This window comes from Atta colombica, unplaced genomic scaffold, assembly GCF_001594045.1.
Source record: "Atta colombica isolate Treedump-2 unplaced genomic scaffold, Acol1.0 scaffold163, whole genome shotgun sequence".
In the NCBI taxonomy this organism is placed as follows: Eukaryota; Metazoa; Arthropoda; class Insecta; order Hymenoptera; family Formicidae; genus Atta; species Atta colombica.
Window position 1 is genome coordinate 2,440,789 of NW_017259254.1, and position 17,069 is coordinate 2,457,857.

The following is a 17,069-nucleotide window of genomic DNA, read 5'->3' on the forward strand; positions in this document are numbered from 1 at the left end:
TAGCAATCGTATTTCTAAAAAAAAACCCGGATTGATGTTCAGCGAGAGCAAAAAGTATTCGTACAAGGAAATTTATTATAAAAAAAAACCTTATTTGTAGAAAGTAAACATTAATTAGCAATTTTATATAATGAATACATTCTGTTCTAATATGAACAAACAAGCTTTACATGTATTCTTGATTTTAGAAATTTCTCGTCTGTACGAATATTTTTTGAGCATTCAAACAATACAATTTTTAATTTTCGTTTCTTTTTTGGATTATATATTTTGTATAATTAATAAACATCATTTTGGTATATATATTTTAAGAAACATACAGTTTATTTTATTCTTTATGAATAAATTGTTTATTATTACTCCAACAAGAAATAATCATTAATTAAACGTCGAATCGACATCAAATTGATATTGAAATCATCAAATTTATATCGATTCGACATCAATTTGATCAATTCGATGACTCATTTCTCGCTGAATAATATTTACTTTTTAAAAATAAAGTTTTTTTAAAAAATATTTTCTTTATACGAATACTTATGTACTCACTGTATGTATGTATGTACTATCTTCTTGCTCGTAGGCGTGCGAATGGCTGCGTTCAGCAGAGAAAGCAGCTTTGTAACTGTTGCAAAATTCTTCAATATGAATGGTTGTTGCTTTTTAATTATAGATTTAATTATAGATTTAAATGTATACATCAATCACATTAAAAAATTTTACAACATTTGCAAAACTGCTTTCTCTGCTGAACGCTGCAAGCCAATATCTACAATCTCTTATTTTATTAATTATTATTTCTTAAATTAAAACGCGATCAACTGATAATTGTAAAACCCTACAATTAATATTCACAATTACAGATTCATATATAATTAAAACAGTTGGATTAATAGCTGTGTTCTTCGAAATTTTCCGCAATTTATGTACGTAAAACAAGAATTGAAGTGTAACAGGAATAAATTATTATTTCGATATGGCTATGGACAACAATTATTTTCTTAAAATTTCGCGTTTTTGCATATCAAATATGTAATTTATCTATTATCATTTCGAATTTTAGTTAGCATTAATTAACTTTTAATTATAATTCTTATTTGTAAATCCAATTACATTCAACTGCTCAAAATAGCACTAGCTATTCGTCTGCCATTTGAACACGGCGACTATATCAGAATTTTAAGTTGTGATAATACGATACGCACGAGATACGATACGACAAGTCCATATCCGTCTTAAATTTAAAAACATCATTTTGTGCTTTGGTTCGTAAACTTAGTAATGTGAAAATGATTAATTTAGGATTAATTGTGAACCTTTTATTTAAAAGAATTAAATGATTTTTGCACATATAATAGCTAATATAAATTGTTCTAATATATATATCATGTAATATGAATTTAATTGATTTTAAGAACACGCTATTGAAAGATTGTACAGGTGATGAAGATTGTGATTCTCTGTAAACTATAAGTTCCATAGACAATGAAGGGACCAAATGTCGCGATCTGTCACAAAACTCAATAACAATGTCGATACGTTGCAATCGAATATTTTTACCATTACTACGTGTTTTAACCACGGAGACGGAAACAAAATCTTTTTATTTCTTTCATAAACTGGTGCGCCGACGTGGTGAAGTATAAAAGGGTGAAGTAACGGAAGAAGCCATCGTTGAAGACGAAGAAAGACAAACCACTCGGTCGTGACGACTCGTAAGTTTCCGCAGCCGGTAGTACCGGGACTCGGGAACGAAACTAATCGAAGAGCATGACGCAGAAGCCTCTTATCCGTGGAGGGTCGCCGCTATTGACTTAGCAAAGTTTGGATTGCTGTGCGGATAAGACGTACAGCAGAGTCAGCAGGCGAGCCGCGAAAGCTTTAGCGAGCTTCAGTCTCGTCTTCACGCGTATTCGGTACTGAAACTTTTAGTCGCACAGTCTAAGCGGTCCGTGGTGAATCGCCACGACGGTCAGACATGAACTTACATTAAACCGACTTTAATACTTGTTCTGTCGAGGCTCGCAAAAATACCGGAGAGATTCGTTGTATACAAGCATTTGCTTTGGAGGCGGCCGAATATCTTATGTGTTCAAATATAGTAAAACATTCGTAATACATTAAAGATTGAATTTGAAAAAATAATCGATAAAATGCACAAGTGTTTTTTAAAGTACTCACAGAAGAATTTAATATATATTTATTTCTCAGTGCGTGTATAATAATAAATAATTATTTTATAAAAAGTAGCATATATGTTTTTTTTATTGACGTAATATTTTCCTTTATTAATAATTTTATATATCATAATATGAATAATATCAATTTTAGATTGTATAGTAAACAATATTATCTAGAAAATTGAGGAATTGAAAATACAAATTTATATATGGTAGAATAGACGAAGTTATTTATTGTAAACAAGTTAAGAAGCAATAAGTTGTCATAAATGCACCAATATTATACGTTTTATCATTTTCCTAAACTAATAGAAATAATATAGAAATATTAAATAAAAGAATATACACTTTGTAAAGCTCATGGAAATTCGAAAGAAGCAAATTAATTATCTGCGTGCTTCGCTCGAGAAAAGAGTTCCTGACAAATGTCAGGAAAAAAACCAAGTTAAAGACGGAATCGAAGAATGCGTTTATATCGTTTGCGAAAGACAACGCAGTGCTCGTTGTCTCGTTAAGTCGACAGAGATCGAGCGTTCGTTCCTTTGGTCTGTGAGAAAGAGCATCGCCCTTTTTCAATACGTCAACCTCATTCAACCTCCGGGGACCCTGGAATCTTTTCTTTGAGCTAGGTAACTCACGAAGACGTTCTTTGCATAAGGGAACATGACCTTTGATAAAAGAGAAAAAGACAAGGATCTGAGAAATAACGATGCTGTGGGTACGCATAGATAATTCTTATATGTGAAAAATATTCTTCAAACATGATTAACAATTTCCAAGTATGCGATACCGATACGAAACATGAAACAGCTTTCATTATTTTTTGTCAGATTTAATTCACAAGATTAAATTGTTCGTTCGATAAATTATAATATTATAGATAATACAGATATAATTATATAAAATTCGTATCTCGGATCTTAGATTACATTATTTACTTTTATACTTATCTATTTAATTAAAAATAGATAAAGAGAGAGATACATTGAATAAAATTAGATTAGCAAATCTATTAAATGAAACGTAGATAATATTAAGATACAAAGAAAATAATACTTGGATATACAAAATTTTATATTTATTTAAAAAATATAAAGCATGAAAGCTTAATCACTGTAAATCTTAAATAGCTCACTTTATTATCAGCATAAATTTATTTCTTGGAAAGTTGTTGATGCATTGATAGACTTCTTATTAAAAATAATCTTCATGGTAGCTCCCCGATATGCTGGATAGTAATCTGCGTAATCTGCAATTAAGTAATGCGTAAAATAATTGTCCTGTATTTATTAAGAAGAAAATACGTTAACTATCATTTGAACCTGAACTTCTGGTCGTGTTCCCAGAGCATAAATGAGCGCGTCCGCTATGTCTTTCGGTTGAAGACTTGGTGCTTTCTGCATGAAATCATTTTTTGCATCTATAGCTAAGTTCGTGCTTACAATACCAGGACTAATGCCCTGAAAAAATTAAATAAGTCAGAGTCCATAAAAATTATCTGCATTAATAAAAAGAAGAGTGTCTAGCAACGTTTTATATACAAAAATAATATTATAAACTTCATGATAACATGACATTATGCTGATATACAGAAACAATGATCACTGTTATATCCAATCATATTTTTAGTATTTTATTGATTACAAAGTGTCTATTATTAGAAATATATTTCGTCTGCAGTTTTTCTCTTATCGCAAAACTTCGTCAATATATCAATATTATAAATATATAATAACACTGCTCAATATTTTTTTTTTTCATGTCAAATAGTCTCTTCTACATATACACACGCGCGCGCGCGCGCGCGCGCACAACACGCACGCACGCACGCACGCACGCACGCACACACACACACACACACACACACACACACACACACACACGCACGCACGCACGCACGCACGCACGCACACACACACACGCACACACGCACGCACACACACACACACACATATGTATACACATGTCAAATCTATCGAATGTCGAATCAAATCTGAGAAAAATAATCGAGAAGGTCAGAAACAATGTTTGATAACATTACAATTGCAGCAAATTTTTTAAAAATTTCATTAATGTTACACAAAATCAATTTTTAACTTTAAAATGCATTAAATAGTTATTTTTCATGTTGCTTATATTTCATATCATTTTTTTTTATTTAATATGATTCGATTATACTATAAATAAAAAAAAGAGCATTTACTTTCTTTGCAGTGAATAAAATGCCTTTTCCACATATTACATAGAAAAAGAGCTATTTTCAAATTGCTTATATTTTTAAAACAAACCACCATTCCGAAACGAAACAAAATGTATTTAAAGTTAAAAATTGATAATGAATGACATTAACAAAATTCAGAAAAAAATTTGTATAATCCTCAACTTTACTGTTTTTTCCCCCTCTGACATGACATTTTTTTCTCAAAATTCTATCTTGATAGCTAAATTTGAATAACGGATTCGTGTTCAATGAGCAAAAATACATCAAAATGAGTATTCATATCCTAGGAAAAAAGTTAAATTTTATCGCACGGTGTAGTACATTAATGTTTGTTATCAATTAAAAGTTATCATTTACATATAATATAAAAAAGATAACAGGAAAAAAGCTCAAAACATAATCTTACGGTAATTCGAATAGGAGCCTTAATTTTCGCTATTTCTCCTCGTACTGTATTAGTCAGAGCAAGAGATGCGTGCTTAGTAGCGGGATATAAATTAAAGTCAGGCATACTTTCCAATGGTAAATAATGGCTCAAAACACTATACATCAAAGAAATCAATATTAAACATAAATTGCACATTAAGTAAAAATTACTTATAACATAATAGTAATATATAATATTACTTATTAGGTGTACAACTTTGCCGCCGTTTTTTTTTCCGAAATTCGAGGCTTTATTGTAAAAAACTGGTTATACATCTATGATTTAAAGTATTGTCCATCGCTGGTCACTACTTTCTCCCATCTTTCGGATAGCGTACGAATCCCGAAAAAACTGGTCATCTTTTGAGGCTATCCACGAATCGATCCAATTTTTTACTTCTTCATAAGACCGGAAGTGCTGGTCAGCCAGGCCGTGTGCCATTGATCGAAACAAGTGATAGTCAGAGGGAGTAACGTCTGGAGAACGGCGGGTGGGGTAGGACTTCCTATTTCAACGTTTCCAAGTATGTCTTGACCACTTTCGCAACATGGGATCGAGCATTGTCATGCTGCAAAATCACTTTATCGTGTCTCTCATTGTATTGCGGCCGTTTGTCTTTCAATGCTCGGCTCAAACGCATCAATTGCGTTCGATACCGATCGCCTGTGATTGTTTCAGTCGGTTTTAACAGTTCATAATACACTACGCCGAGCTGGTCCCACCAAATACAGAGCATGACCTTGGACGTCAAAATCACCGTTCTTCAAGCGTTGAAACCACTCACGACACGTTCTTTCACTAATAGCGGCCTCACCATAAGTATTTGAGAGCATTCGATGAGCCTCAGCCGCAGATTTCTTCATATTGAAGCAAAAAATTAAAACCTCCCGCAACTGACGAGAATTTGGCTCGTAAACTGACATTTTCAATCGAGAATAACTTTATAATGCAGACACAAATCGACTAATGTTTCTATGGGGTTATGTTGATAGATGCCCAAGTTTATTGTATTGACGTCTGTGATCTATTTATTTCGACCACCACTTACCGCTAAAGCCATTTATAGGAAAACGGCAGAAGCAAAGTTGTACACCTAATATTAATTTTCTAAAAAGATTTTTCGCAATTTTTATTGATATTTATGATTTATGGAAAATTTTAAAAATGTTTATTTTTTACAAACTTATTTATTCTAAAAAATTATGGCGATTTATTCAATCATTATTAACGTAAGAATCAGTACCTGTTGATATTGAAAATATGTCCTTCAACGTTTCGTTTGAGCATCAAATGCACTGCTTTATTTGTACACACAGTGACTGCGAGGACATTAATATTTAATAGTCTTTCAAATGTCTTCCTGTCACTCTCTGCAAATGTAATTTATGAAATTTTTTTTAATAAACCAACATAATAGAGGAGATCAAAGGTTTTACAATGCCGTTAGTAAAAGTCCCAATTCATTCGAAAAACACATGCAGTGTTAAATAAAAGTAATCTTTTTTTTTTTCTAGCGCAATAATTAATATCTTTGACTTAAAAAGCCGCTGTTTTGAGCGAACTTATATAATAGCACTTAATGAATCTAAACTACATTTAGACATTTATTCGGTTTTTGAATTTTTCAAGCATTTTGATTAAACGTAGACAGACGAATACTATATGTAAATGAACATATATCGATGTTGATCCTTTAAACAAGTTACCATATTTGTTATTTTCTTAAACGTTATTTTTGTAAACGTATCTATATTCATCAGTTTCAAATTAATATAAAACTGCGTAATATTATGATAAAATGTATAACACATATTATATTTCTGTAGTTAGCCATAAAATACTCATTACTGATAAAAAAACTGATAAGAACAATGTTTATTTAAATGATTCTTTATGTAATAAATAATATATGTGTAATATATGTGTAATACGTGATATCAATCATCATACCTATTACTGGTGATGATGCAATAATGCCAGCATTATTGACCATAATATCAACACCACCTAATATCTCGATATGTAAGAATGCTGCATCGATTTCATCCTCGTGAGTTATATCACAGCATATAGTATATAACTTGCCCGGGAAACCTTCCCGCTTACATTCCGCATCGAGTTTTGCTAATCTTCCTTTCTGGACTTCCAGAGCAACCACGTTTATTCCGTTTTGCAGAAGAGCATGTGTAATTGCTTCACCAATGCCGGATCCAGCACCAGTAACGACTGCGGTTTTACCGAGCCAACGATCCATAATTGCCTGTCTGCAAGTACGACCCTATGTAACATCAATTATTGCAAAAAGAGAGCTTTCAAAAAAGTTTAAAATATTTCAATCTTTCATATTTCATATGCAACAATCTGCAATATGTTATATGAAATATTGCAATAGAAATGTTTCTGAAATACATAATAACTTGAAGATTAGTGCTTTACACTGTTAGATGGACGGAATTTTTTTCTCATAAATAAAAAAACATGCAACACAGAATAAAAAACGCAGCATGATGAAATTTTTCATCAGCGTTCGAGTGAGATAATTTTTTTAAAGCGAATCTCCGAGACAGTCCAAGATAAAAGTAAATAAAATATATTTCGAAAATACAGTTTCGTTTAGCTTAGTGTAAAAATTTATTTAAATATCATTCTGATATTTCTAAGATTTCAAAATTATTTTAATAAATTTTTAGCAATATTTCTGATATATTTTAGAAATATTTGAGATTTTTAATAATTTTTTAATCTATTTATAAGATTTTAAATGCAAGAATAACATTTTGTTATTTCAGAATTGTCTCATTGTCAGAGCTATCACAGAATTTTGTAATATTTATGCGATATTTTAATCTAACAGATAAAATATTTCTCAGAAAAATTTTTGCTGCGTTGAACATAGCTGGCGGTTGACATGTCACTAATAGTTGCTAAGTCAAAAATATCAAGCTTCTAAAAAGGGTAAAGCATTAATTCACAATCGCAATGATATTAAACTCAATCATGAATTTATGGAAATAACAATACTTTCGATTAACAATATTAACGTATGTACTTACTTGTCTATCTTCTATGCAGTAGTCAACTGTACTAATTTATCACAAAATAAAGTCTAATAAAAATATGATATTCCAGTATAGATATGAGAGTGATAAAAAATTATCTGATACAGCAGATTAAATTGGTCACGTCCACGTTGGACGTAATTTCATATGAACTGCTGGGAAAATACTAAACGCTAAAATCATAACAGTTCCAGCATGACCTAAATCATTCTTTCGCTAGAAGGAGTGGGGCTACTAAACTCAACGAGATTACACATGATTACACAGATATATACAGGATGGAGTAATAACTTTGCCCACTTGGAATATCTCTCTTGATAGTATATAACTTTCGTATAAATAAATAATTTCTAAAAAAGCGGACATATTACACACACACACACACACGCACACACATACACAAATACATATAATAATATACACATATAATATAATATAATAATTCTTTATAAGTATTATTAGAAATTATAATATTTGTTTGCTTTGTTCACTACAGAGAAATAAACAAAGATTATAAAAAAAACGGGAATGGAAGTTTTAAACAACAAAATTGCAACAATTTCCGAAAAACATGGACAACGAGAACATTGCACAAAGAAGATTAGAAGAAGGCAGTGTCTGAAAAATCTGAGAAAAAAGAAATAAGAAAAGAATAATGAACATGAAGATGCATTAATTGCAATAGAGCAAAAAATATTTTGATGACAAACTTGTCGAAAAAAAGTGCTTGAATTTAGATGCGAGAAGTCATATGATAAGTAAGAAATATTGGTTTTATATACAAGGAGTTCAAAAAATCTTTAATACAAATAGAAAACGCGAAAATTTTAACTGCTTTAGGATGAGAGAGGGGGAAATACAAAAAATATCATGAAATTTAACGGTAATACTTGAGAACCTAAATATTTGAAACAGTTCTTACATCAAAAACTAAAGATAAGATAATCAGCATATATGCCCTACTCGCTATTTGTAAATAATATAGCAAAGTTAACAAATAGCATTAGTAAGTATAGTGCAAGCTATTCGTTGACTATCATAATGAATCAAAAGTTTTGCTAATCTTTTTTTCAGAGCAATCACATTCATTCCGTTTAGAAGAACATGTGTAAAGAGTATGTTTCACCCAAGTCGGACCAAGTTGAATTTTGAACTCAAGTCCAATATCGATAACGACTGCGGTTTTACCAAGCCAACGATCTATAATTGTCTGACACACAGCTCGTAATTGGCGTTCCAAAAATAATTATCAAGCCGAAAATAATATTAAGCTTATAAAAGCTTATGATCATGCATAAGCATTGCAGCGATATTAAATTTAGTCATAAATTTGTAAAAACGGTATTTCAATTAAAACATATACTTATTTGCGTATCTTCTATTCGCAACCGTCATTTGCATTAGTTTGCCACAAAATGCGCTATAAAATCGTAGTATTTCAAGATAAATCCACAGAATGTGTTTAAAAAATAATCGACGCAAAAGTGAAACCGGTTACATTAAGTCATTTATGAATTATTACATTATAAATGGAAAAACATTAAAAAGATAAAAAGGTAATTACAGCGATTCTGACAAGAACTGACTCATCCTTCGCTAGAAGTAGAGGCTATTAGGTATGGTTGTCTGGAAAATTTCAATAGGTAGAAAAACCACGAATATATCATTTTCAAGTTTATTGTTTTATAAGTTTATTTCAATAATAGTTCTCTGCATACGACTGATACTGCATGTATAATAGTTCTCTGCATACGACTGATACTCTAACAAATATACTTATATATACATACATGTTCACTAATTTCTATATGAAAGTTTAAGTTATATCGTAATAATGTAACAGCTAAATTTTTAAATTAAAGAACAAAATAATGATCTGTGTAGAAATTTCAGATATTTTATAATTTTTTTTACGTAATATGATATTCTTTTCAAAGTTTTGCAATCCAATTAAGAAAGATTGTGATAAAAATCCAAAAGAACAAGAGAAAAAGTCAAATATCTTTCAAATGTGACAAGAGAGTTTAGTGCAAGACAATTTTAATCATCAAGCCAATTTTTCTTAAGCAATAAGATTTGCTACTTTTACCTGATATAAAAATAAAAAAACCAGAATTTACCATAGCTGTCAATGTAGTTGCCGTCAGACAGCGCCATTGACACCATTTCCTTGTTCTGACATCTGACAAAGATTTTCAACTCACAACAATACAAGTTTTATACAACAGTATAATTTGTAATAGCGTTGAACATGTCGAATTTTGTGCCTGGAAACGATTTGCAGACAGCATTGATTTTCTGTTACCATTTGAAGAAAATTGCTGCAGAATCGCATCGAATGCTTATCGAAGCTTACGGTGAGCATGCTCTTGGTAAATCACAGTGCTTTGAGTGGTTTAAAAAATTCAAAAGTGGCGATTTTGACGTGAAAAACGAAGAACGTGGAAAACCACCGAAAAAGTTTGAAGACAGCGAATTGCAAGCATTGTTAAATGAGGATGACGCTCAAACTCAACAACAACTCGCGGATCAATTGAATGAGACACGAGAAGCCGTCTCCATATGTTTGAAATACATGAGAAAGATCCAGAAGATGGGAAAATGGATTCCACATGAACTGAATGAAAGACAGCAGGAAAACCGAAAAACCACTTGCGAAATGCTGCTCGCCAGATACAAAAGAAAGTCATTTCTCCATCGAATTGTGACTGGCGATGAAAAATGGATATATTTTAAGAATCCTAAGCGTAAAAGATCATGGGTAACTCCAGGCGAACCATCGACATCGACTGCAAGACCAAATCGCTATGAAGACAATGCTCTGTGTTTGGTGGGATCAAAAAGCTGTGATCTATTATGAGCTGCTAAAACCTGGCGAAACCGTTAATACTGAACGCTACCAACAACAAATGATCAACAAATGATGAACAATTTGAATCAAGCTTTATGTGAAAAACGACCGGAATATCAAAAAAAGCAACACAAAGTGATTTTGCTTCATGATAATGCACCATCACACACAGAAAAAGTTTAAGGAAACGATTGAGACATTCGATTGGGAAATACTTTCGCATGCGGTTTACTCACCAGACTTGGCTCCGTCCGATTACCACTTATTTGCATCGATGGGACACACGCTTGCTCAGCAGCGCTTCACTTCTTACGAAGATGTAAATGACTAGTTTGGCTCAAAAGAGCAACAATTTTTTTGGCGTGGCCACAAATTGTCAAACAGGTGGAAAAAATGTATAGCTACCGATGGGCAATACTTCGAATAAAATATTTTTTATCATGCAATAAACGTGTATTTTCTATTTAAAAATTCCTGTTTCATACTTACATACCTGGTATTAATGAATCAAAAGTTTTGTTAATGTTTTTTTCAGAGCAATCATATTCATTCCGTTTTATTCCATTTAGAAGAACATGTATAAAGAGTATGTTTCACCCAAGTCGGACCATTTCGAACTCAAATTCAACATCGGTAACGACTGCGGTTTTACCAACCCAACGATCTATAATTGTCTGTAAGTACGACACACAGCTCGTAGTTGGCGTTCCAAGAATAACTACCAAGTCGAAAATAATATTAAGTTTATAAAAGCTTATAATCATGCATAAGCATTGCAGCGATATTAAATTTAGTCATAAATTTGTAAAAACGGTATTTCAATTAAAACATATACTTATTTGCGTATCTTCTATTCGCAACCGTCATTTGCATTAGTTTGCCACAAAATGAGCTGTAAAATCGCAGTATTTCAAGATAAATGTTTAAAAGAAATGTTTAAAAAATAATCGACACACAAGGTGAAATCGGTCACATTACTAAGTCATTTATGAATTATAAATAGAAAAACATTAAAAAGATAAAAAGGTAATTACAGCGATTCTGACAAGAACTGACTCATTCTTCGCTAAAAGTAGAGGCTATTAGATAAAGTTGTCTGGAAAATTTCAATAGGTAGAAAACCACGACAAATTCCGAATTTCACTTGGAATTTCCAATAGAGTATAAACGAGCAAAAACTATAAAAATAATTATAAAAATAACTATAATAATATGTATAATAATATGTATATATGTGGAATAAAAAATTTTTATTTTAATTATTATAAATTATACTGATCAAACGATAGCTGAAAGAAAAACGAAATAAATCGTGGTATATTAATAAACCATCTTATAATAAAGTTTTCTTTCTAATTCATATTAATATGTGAAATACATTTTTAAAACAAAAACTTTGGAGATGACACAAATGTTATTAAATTTGATCTTAATTTTTAATTTTATGAGAAAAATATACCAACAAAATTAAAAATTTTTCCAATTTAAATATGATTCGTGTTTACTATGCAATATTTTGTGCAATTACAACTTATTTGTTACGATTTTTCGATTTATTGTGTCGATTATCTGTTATGCATTTCTTTTTATTTTGAATAAAGCTTAAATTTAATACACTCTCAATTGACGCTAAATTAGAATAGTGATACTAGATTATCAAATTAAAATACAAAATTGACGAATCCATAACAAAATTTATTTTATTGCTTTTAATAAAAAAGATCAGTTTTATTAATTCGTTTTTTTCCGAAAAATAATTTTTATTACTGACAAAAAATTTGACTTTGATAAAAAAAAAGTGGAATTTTGCCAACCTGCTTGAAAATTACATATAACAATTACACACAAATAGATATCTGAGTAATGTTTAAAATGATCGATGCAAAAGGTGAAACGGTTACATTAAGTCATTTATGAATTATAAATGGAAAAACATTAAAAAGATAAAAAGATAATTATAGCGATTCTGACAAAAACTGACTCGCTAGAAGTAGAAGCTATTAGGTATGGTTGTCTGGAAAATTTCAATAGATAGAAAAACCACAAATATATAATTTTCAAGTTTAATATGCATAATAGTATATGTATAATAGTTCTCTGCATACAATTGTACTCTACAAATATACCTATATATGCATACACATACATGTTCACTAATTTCTATATGAAAGTTTAAGTTATATCGTAATAATGTAACAGCTAAATTTTTAAATTAAAGAAATAATCTGTATAGAAAGGCTTTTCATCAGATATTTTATAATTTTTTTTACGTAATATGATATTCTTTTCAAGGTTTTGCAATCCAATCAAGAAAGATTGTGATAAAAATCCAAAAAAAACAAGAGAAAAAGTCAAACATCTTTCAAATGTGATAAGAGAGTTTAGTGTAAGACAATTTTAATCAAGACAATTTTTCTTAAGCAATAAGGTTTGCTACTTTTAACTATATAATCACTTATAATGTATAAAAATATGAATATCAAGTTAAGATGCATCTTGCTACGCAATGGAGCAACACTCGCCTATTAAATACATCAACATTCTCTAATTATTAAAGTATTATATCTATTATTATATCTACAAGTAGAATCAAAGAAATATTTCTTCGATTCTACTTGTTAGAAAAATATTTTTGTGATAATTTCAATGATTAGACAAACTATGTAGCAATGAAAAGATACGTAAGATTAATCAAAAAATTGCGAGATCGTTTCCCATGGATTAAGAAACAGATGGATCTGTCGAGACACCATTTATGTTGAGATTCGCTAATAAAGCGCTTGATATAACTTGATTTTCGCGACTGAGTCGAAGCCTGATGGCGAGTGAGCACGTGAAAACGTGGGAAGGAGCGGGATGGATGCTATCGTTCCGCGATAATGGCCGTAATGACGACGATAATGCCTCGACACACGCGCCGCGGAACTGGCGGCTTGATATATCGTTTAAATCACGACCGACGTCATTACGTACGGATACGCCTCGTCGTAACAACGATTCCGACAACAGAGAGTGCCGGAGTTAAGCACACCCTATGGAGAAGACGCTCGTGCGATGTCGTTAACAGTGTCATCTCCTTGTCGTCCACCTATGCGAACGGTTGAATATGAAGTAAGCGGGAGCCACACGATGTCGTTTGCGGCAATAACGATAGTCTGGTCATAATAACTCTCTTCGTCCATACACATTGATGGAGTTCTATCGTTGCCAACGGGGAAATATCATACGTGGAATTACGAGCGTTCGCTTTGTCCCCATTCAATTGCGGATGGAAATTTCAGCGCTATTTCTTACATATATAGTGATATAACGAGTAAATTGATCGTTATGTGGTTTTCCTTATGCGCATATAGAATGGTTTAATAATTACGTTTTTGAATATGCAAATAATTATTATGATTCAACAGTAATAACGTAACGGTTCAATCAATATAATAAGACATAATTAAAGTTTCTCTTGGAATATTGATTCTTAATTTTATTATTTTTAATTAAAAAACAAGGAAACTTATATATATATATATTTCAAAATTAGAAGAGACGAATAATAATTTTAAATCATAAAGATGTTATAAAAGATTGTTTCAAAATTCGCGAATCAAAATAGCAAGAAATTGAAGAAATAAATTACAAAAATAATAAAATAAAAATATAGGTTAAAAAAGTATTTGCCATTTTCCGAGCAATAATTTTTGAGATATAGGTTTACAATTGGTTAATTACACTTACGATTAAATAGCTGCCCGTCCATAGTAGTTATCTATGATTACTAATTATCGATGCATGACTTATGGACAGGCAATCATTTAACCGTAATATGTAATTAGCCAGTTGTAAACCTTTATCTTAAAAATTATTGCTCGGAAAATGGTAAATATTTTTGTAACTTATTGTATAATATATTGTATATCTTTAAATTTTAAAATTACTGGCTATTTTGAATCTGACAATTTTTTTGAATCTAACAATTTTTAATTTATGTTGAACATAGCAAAAATTATTTAAATAGGCCATATTGTTATCTTATATTATGCAGTATATATTTTCCACATGCATATTGAGAAATTTTTTCCATAGATGAAACAATAAATATCTATAAAAGAAAGAAAAATTAATATTTTTATAAATTCTTATTCTTTTTCTCCTTTTTTGTATAAATTTATAAACTTTTATATTTTAAATCATACATCAATTCGTATAAACGCTATTTAGATATTGGCAGAAAAAAAGAAGCACAACTATTAAATTTCCACTTGAACCAATTTACAATAATTCAAGTGGAAATATATCTATAAAATTATACGCAGCAAATTAGAATAATTAAAACAACATAACATAAAAAGAATTAAAGAAAAATAAAAAAGAAAAAAATAGAAAGAAAAAAAAGGAAATTTTTCAATGCTGCACAAATATTACAACAGTTATCAATTTCCAATTATTTATAAAGTTAATATAAATACTTTGTCAATGCGTGTAATCATCGATCCGATATCCTGATGGGCAAACTGTCCCTTTTTGAATTTGAAACTATTATTAATCAAACAGATCACGTTTGCAATTGTTAGTATTTTCGCAATTTCAAAAATCACCGTTTGTTACACGATAGAAAATTCTCGGATGATCCTTAGGGATTATCGTCAGATTTAAATCATATGCAGCCGCGTGGGTGAATAATTTCAGTCGTGTATTCGTTTGCAAAGTCAAATTAATTCGTATAATCTTCGTTATCGCATAAAGCGGAGTACATAAACCTCTGGTGCTTGCTAACCAATAATAGAATTTCTCTTATCCGCCCATGTTATTTCCGAATGAAATGGATAATACCAATTTCCACAATACACATTGCAAATGCATCGCGCTCAATAGATTTGACGCTCTCTAATGTTTGCCTGTTTATTCATTGACTTCAAAAGCGCGACCATCCGCTTAAGCAGCGAAGCTCCACCCGGAGATACATAAATGCAAAATAATTGGTGTAACGCATCATCATTATTTATGATCTTTTTCCGCTCTATAACTCGCATTGTACATTCGAGCATTATTGTCATATTTATTTTGGTCTCTTTAAACAGCATTATACAAACTATAATCTTATGTAAACTTGTACATTGTTTTTCAAAGCCAGTAAAAATAGAAAGACGTATTTTTAATTGTACAAATGTTCGTTATATACTTGCTGTTTTAATTTAAAACAACGCATTTCGCGAAGTGAAATCCTCTCGATTTAATATTTCGCCAGATTGCGTTTCCGCGATAGACAGTATTTTCTTAACGGACTAAAACCATGGCGCGCGCATGTTTTCTCTGAGAGAAATCGCCATCTTTCTTGTTTCTGTATTTTCCAAGTGAAGTAAACTTATCTACATTATTCAAATGATCCTTCAGAGTTCTCGTTTTAGCCTCGTCCAATATTACTCGCAACCGCTACGATGAGGAGACGGAATTCATCCTGTACCGCGGGGATCAGCGTCGCAGTGGATTAAACTATGCACGGCCATGTCGGGAATGCGTTGATAACATTATGCGCATCTTTTTCCCTCATGAATGTCGCCGAGATGCAGACGGATGGAACGAGTGGATTTATAACGGAGGCGAAAGATTCGCGCTCACCTCGACAAGACCACAGTGCATAATATTCATTCTGCAAGATACGCCTCTTGTAATACAAAATGAAAAATCAAGGTCCCACCGCGCGAGTTGCAATCCTCTCTCGCGGATTTCAATCTTTTTGTCAACTTATTATTTCCCATACCTAATATATCAATTGCTTCACAACGTTCTAATTTACCCTTCAGCATCGCGCCTGAATTGTATCAAATTGGACGCATATCGCGCAGACACAATTAAATTCATTCGGGAAAAAAAGAGAAGAAACTACTCTGCAATTTCTCCGCTTTGCAGATTCGCAAATGCGAATTAAGCAAGGAGTATGACAACAGTAGCAACGACAATGTTAAGGAAGAAACGTAGACTTTGAGGGATGTCGGAACGCGAGATAACGTGCATCACTAAGAGAAAGGATTTTGTTAATTTAGCAAACCACCTTTAGCCGATCAGTAAATGTGACAAGAAATTTTGTTGCTGTGTTTGCTGCTAGTCTGATATATCAACTAATTATTAATAAGAAGCAAACTATATAGAATCTAATCTATCTTTTGGATAGACTTTAGATTCGTTTATATAGAATTCGTAGATGATCGTGGAGTCTTAAGTAGGAAACCGACCAAGCAGTCAAATGTAGGGAGAATACTTGATTAGAATTGGTCAATTTCTTATAATTGGGATCCTGCAATCGCTATGCCTTTTATTTATATATACATATATATATATA

At 31.3% G+C, this 17,069-nt stretch overlaps 1 protein-coding gene across 2 annotated transcripts; it reads right to left on the reverse strand.

Moving 5' to 3' along the window:
• Nucleotides 1-3,348: 3,348 nt before the first annotated feature.
• On the reverse strand, nt 3,349-8,037 carry LOC108685978 (farnesol dehydrogenase-like). Of its 2 annotated transcripts, none has more exons than XM_018190993.1 (6): nt 7,882-8,037; nt 6,779-7,092; nt 6,072-6,198; nt 4,808-4,943; nt 3,503-3,640; nt 3,349-3,429 (listed from the first exon to the last, which is right to left on the reverse strand). In XM_018190993.1, exons 2-6 carry the CDS (start codon nt 7,080-7,082, stop codon nt 3,388-3,390), a joined length of 747 nt encoding a protein of 248 aa, XP_018046482.1. In that variant the 5' UTR covers nt 7,083-7,092; nt 7,882-8,037; the 3' UTR covers nt 3,349-3,387. The 2 variants fall into 2 exon arrangements, with proteins under 2 accessions (XP_018046482.1, XP_018046483.1); XM_018190994.1 differs by having other exon boundaries at nt 6,779-7,106.
• Between the last annotated feature and the right edge of the window lie 9,032 nt (nt 8,038-17,069).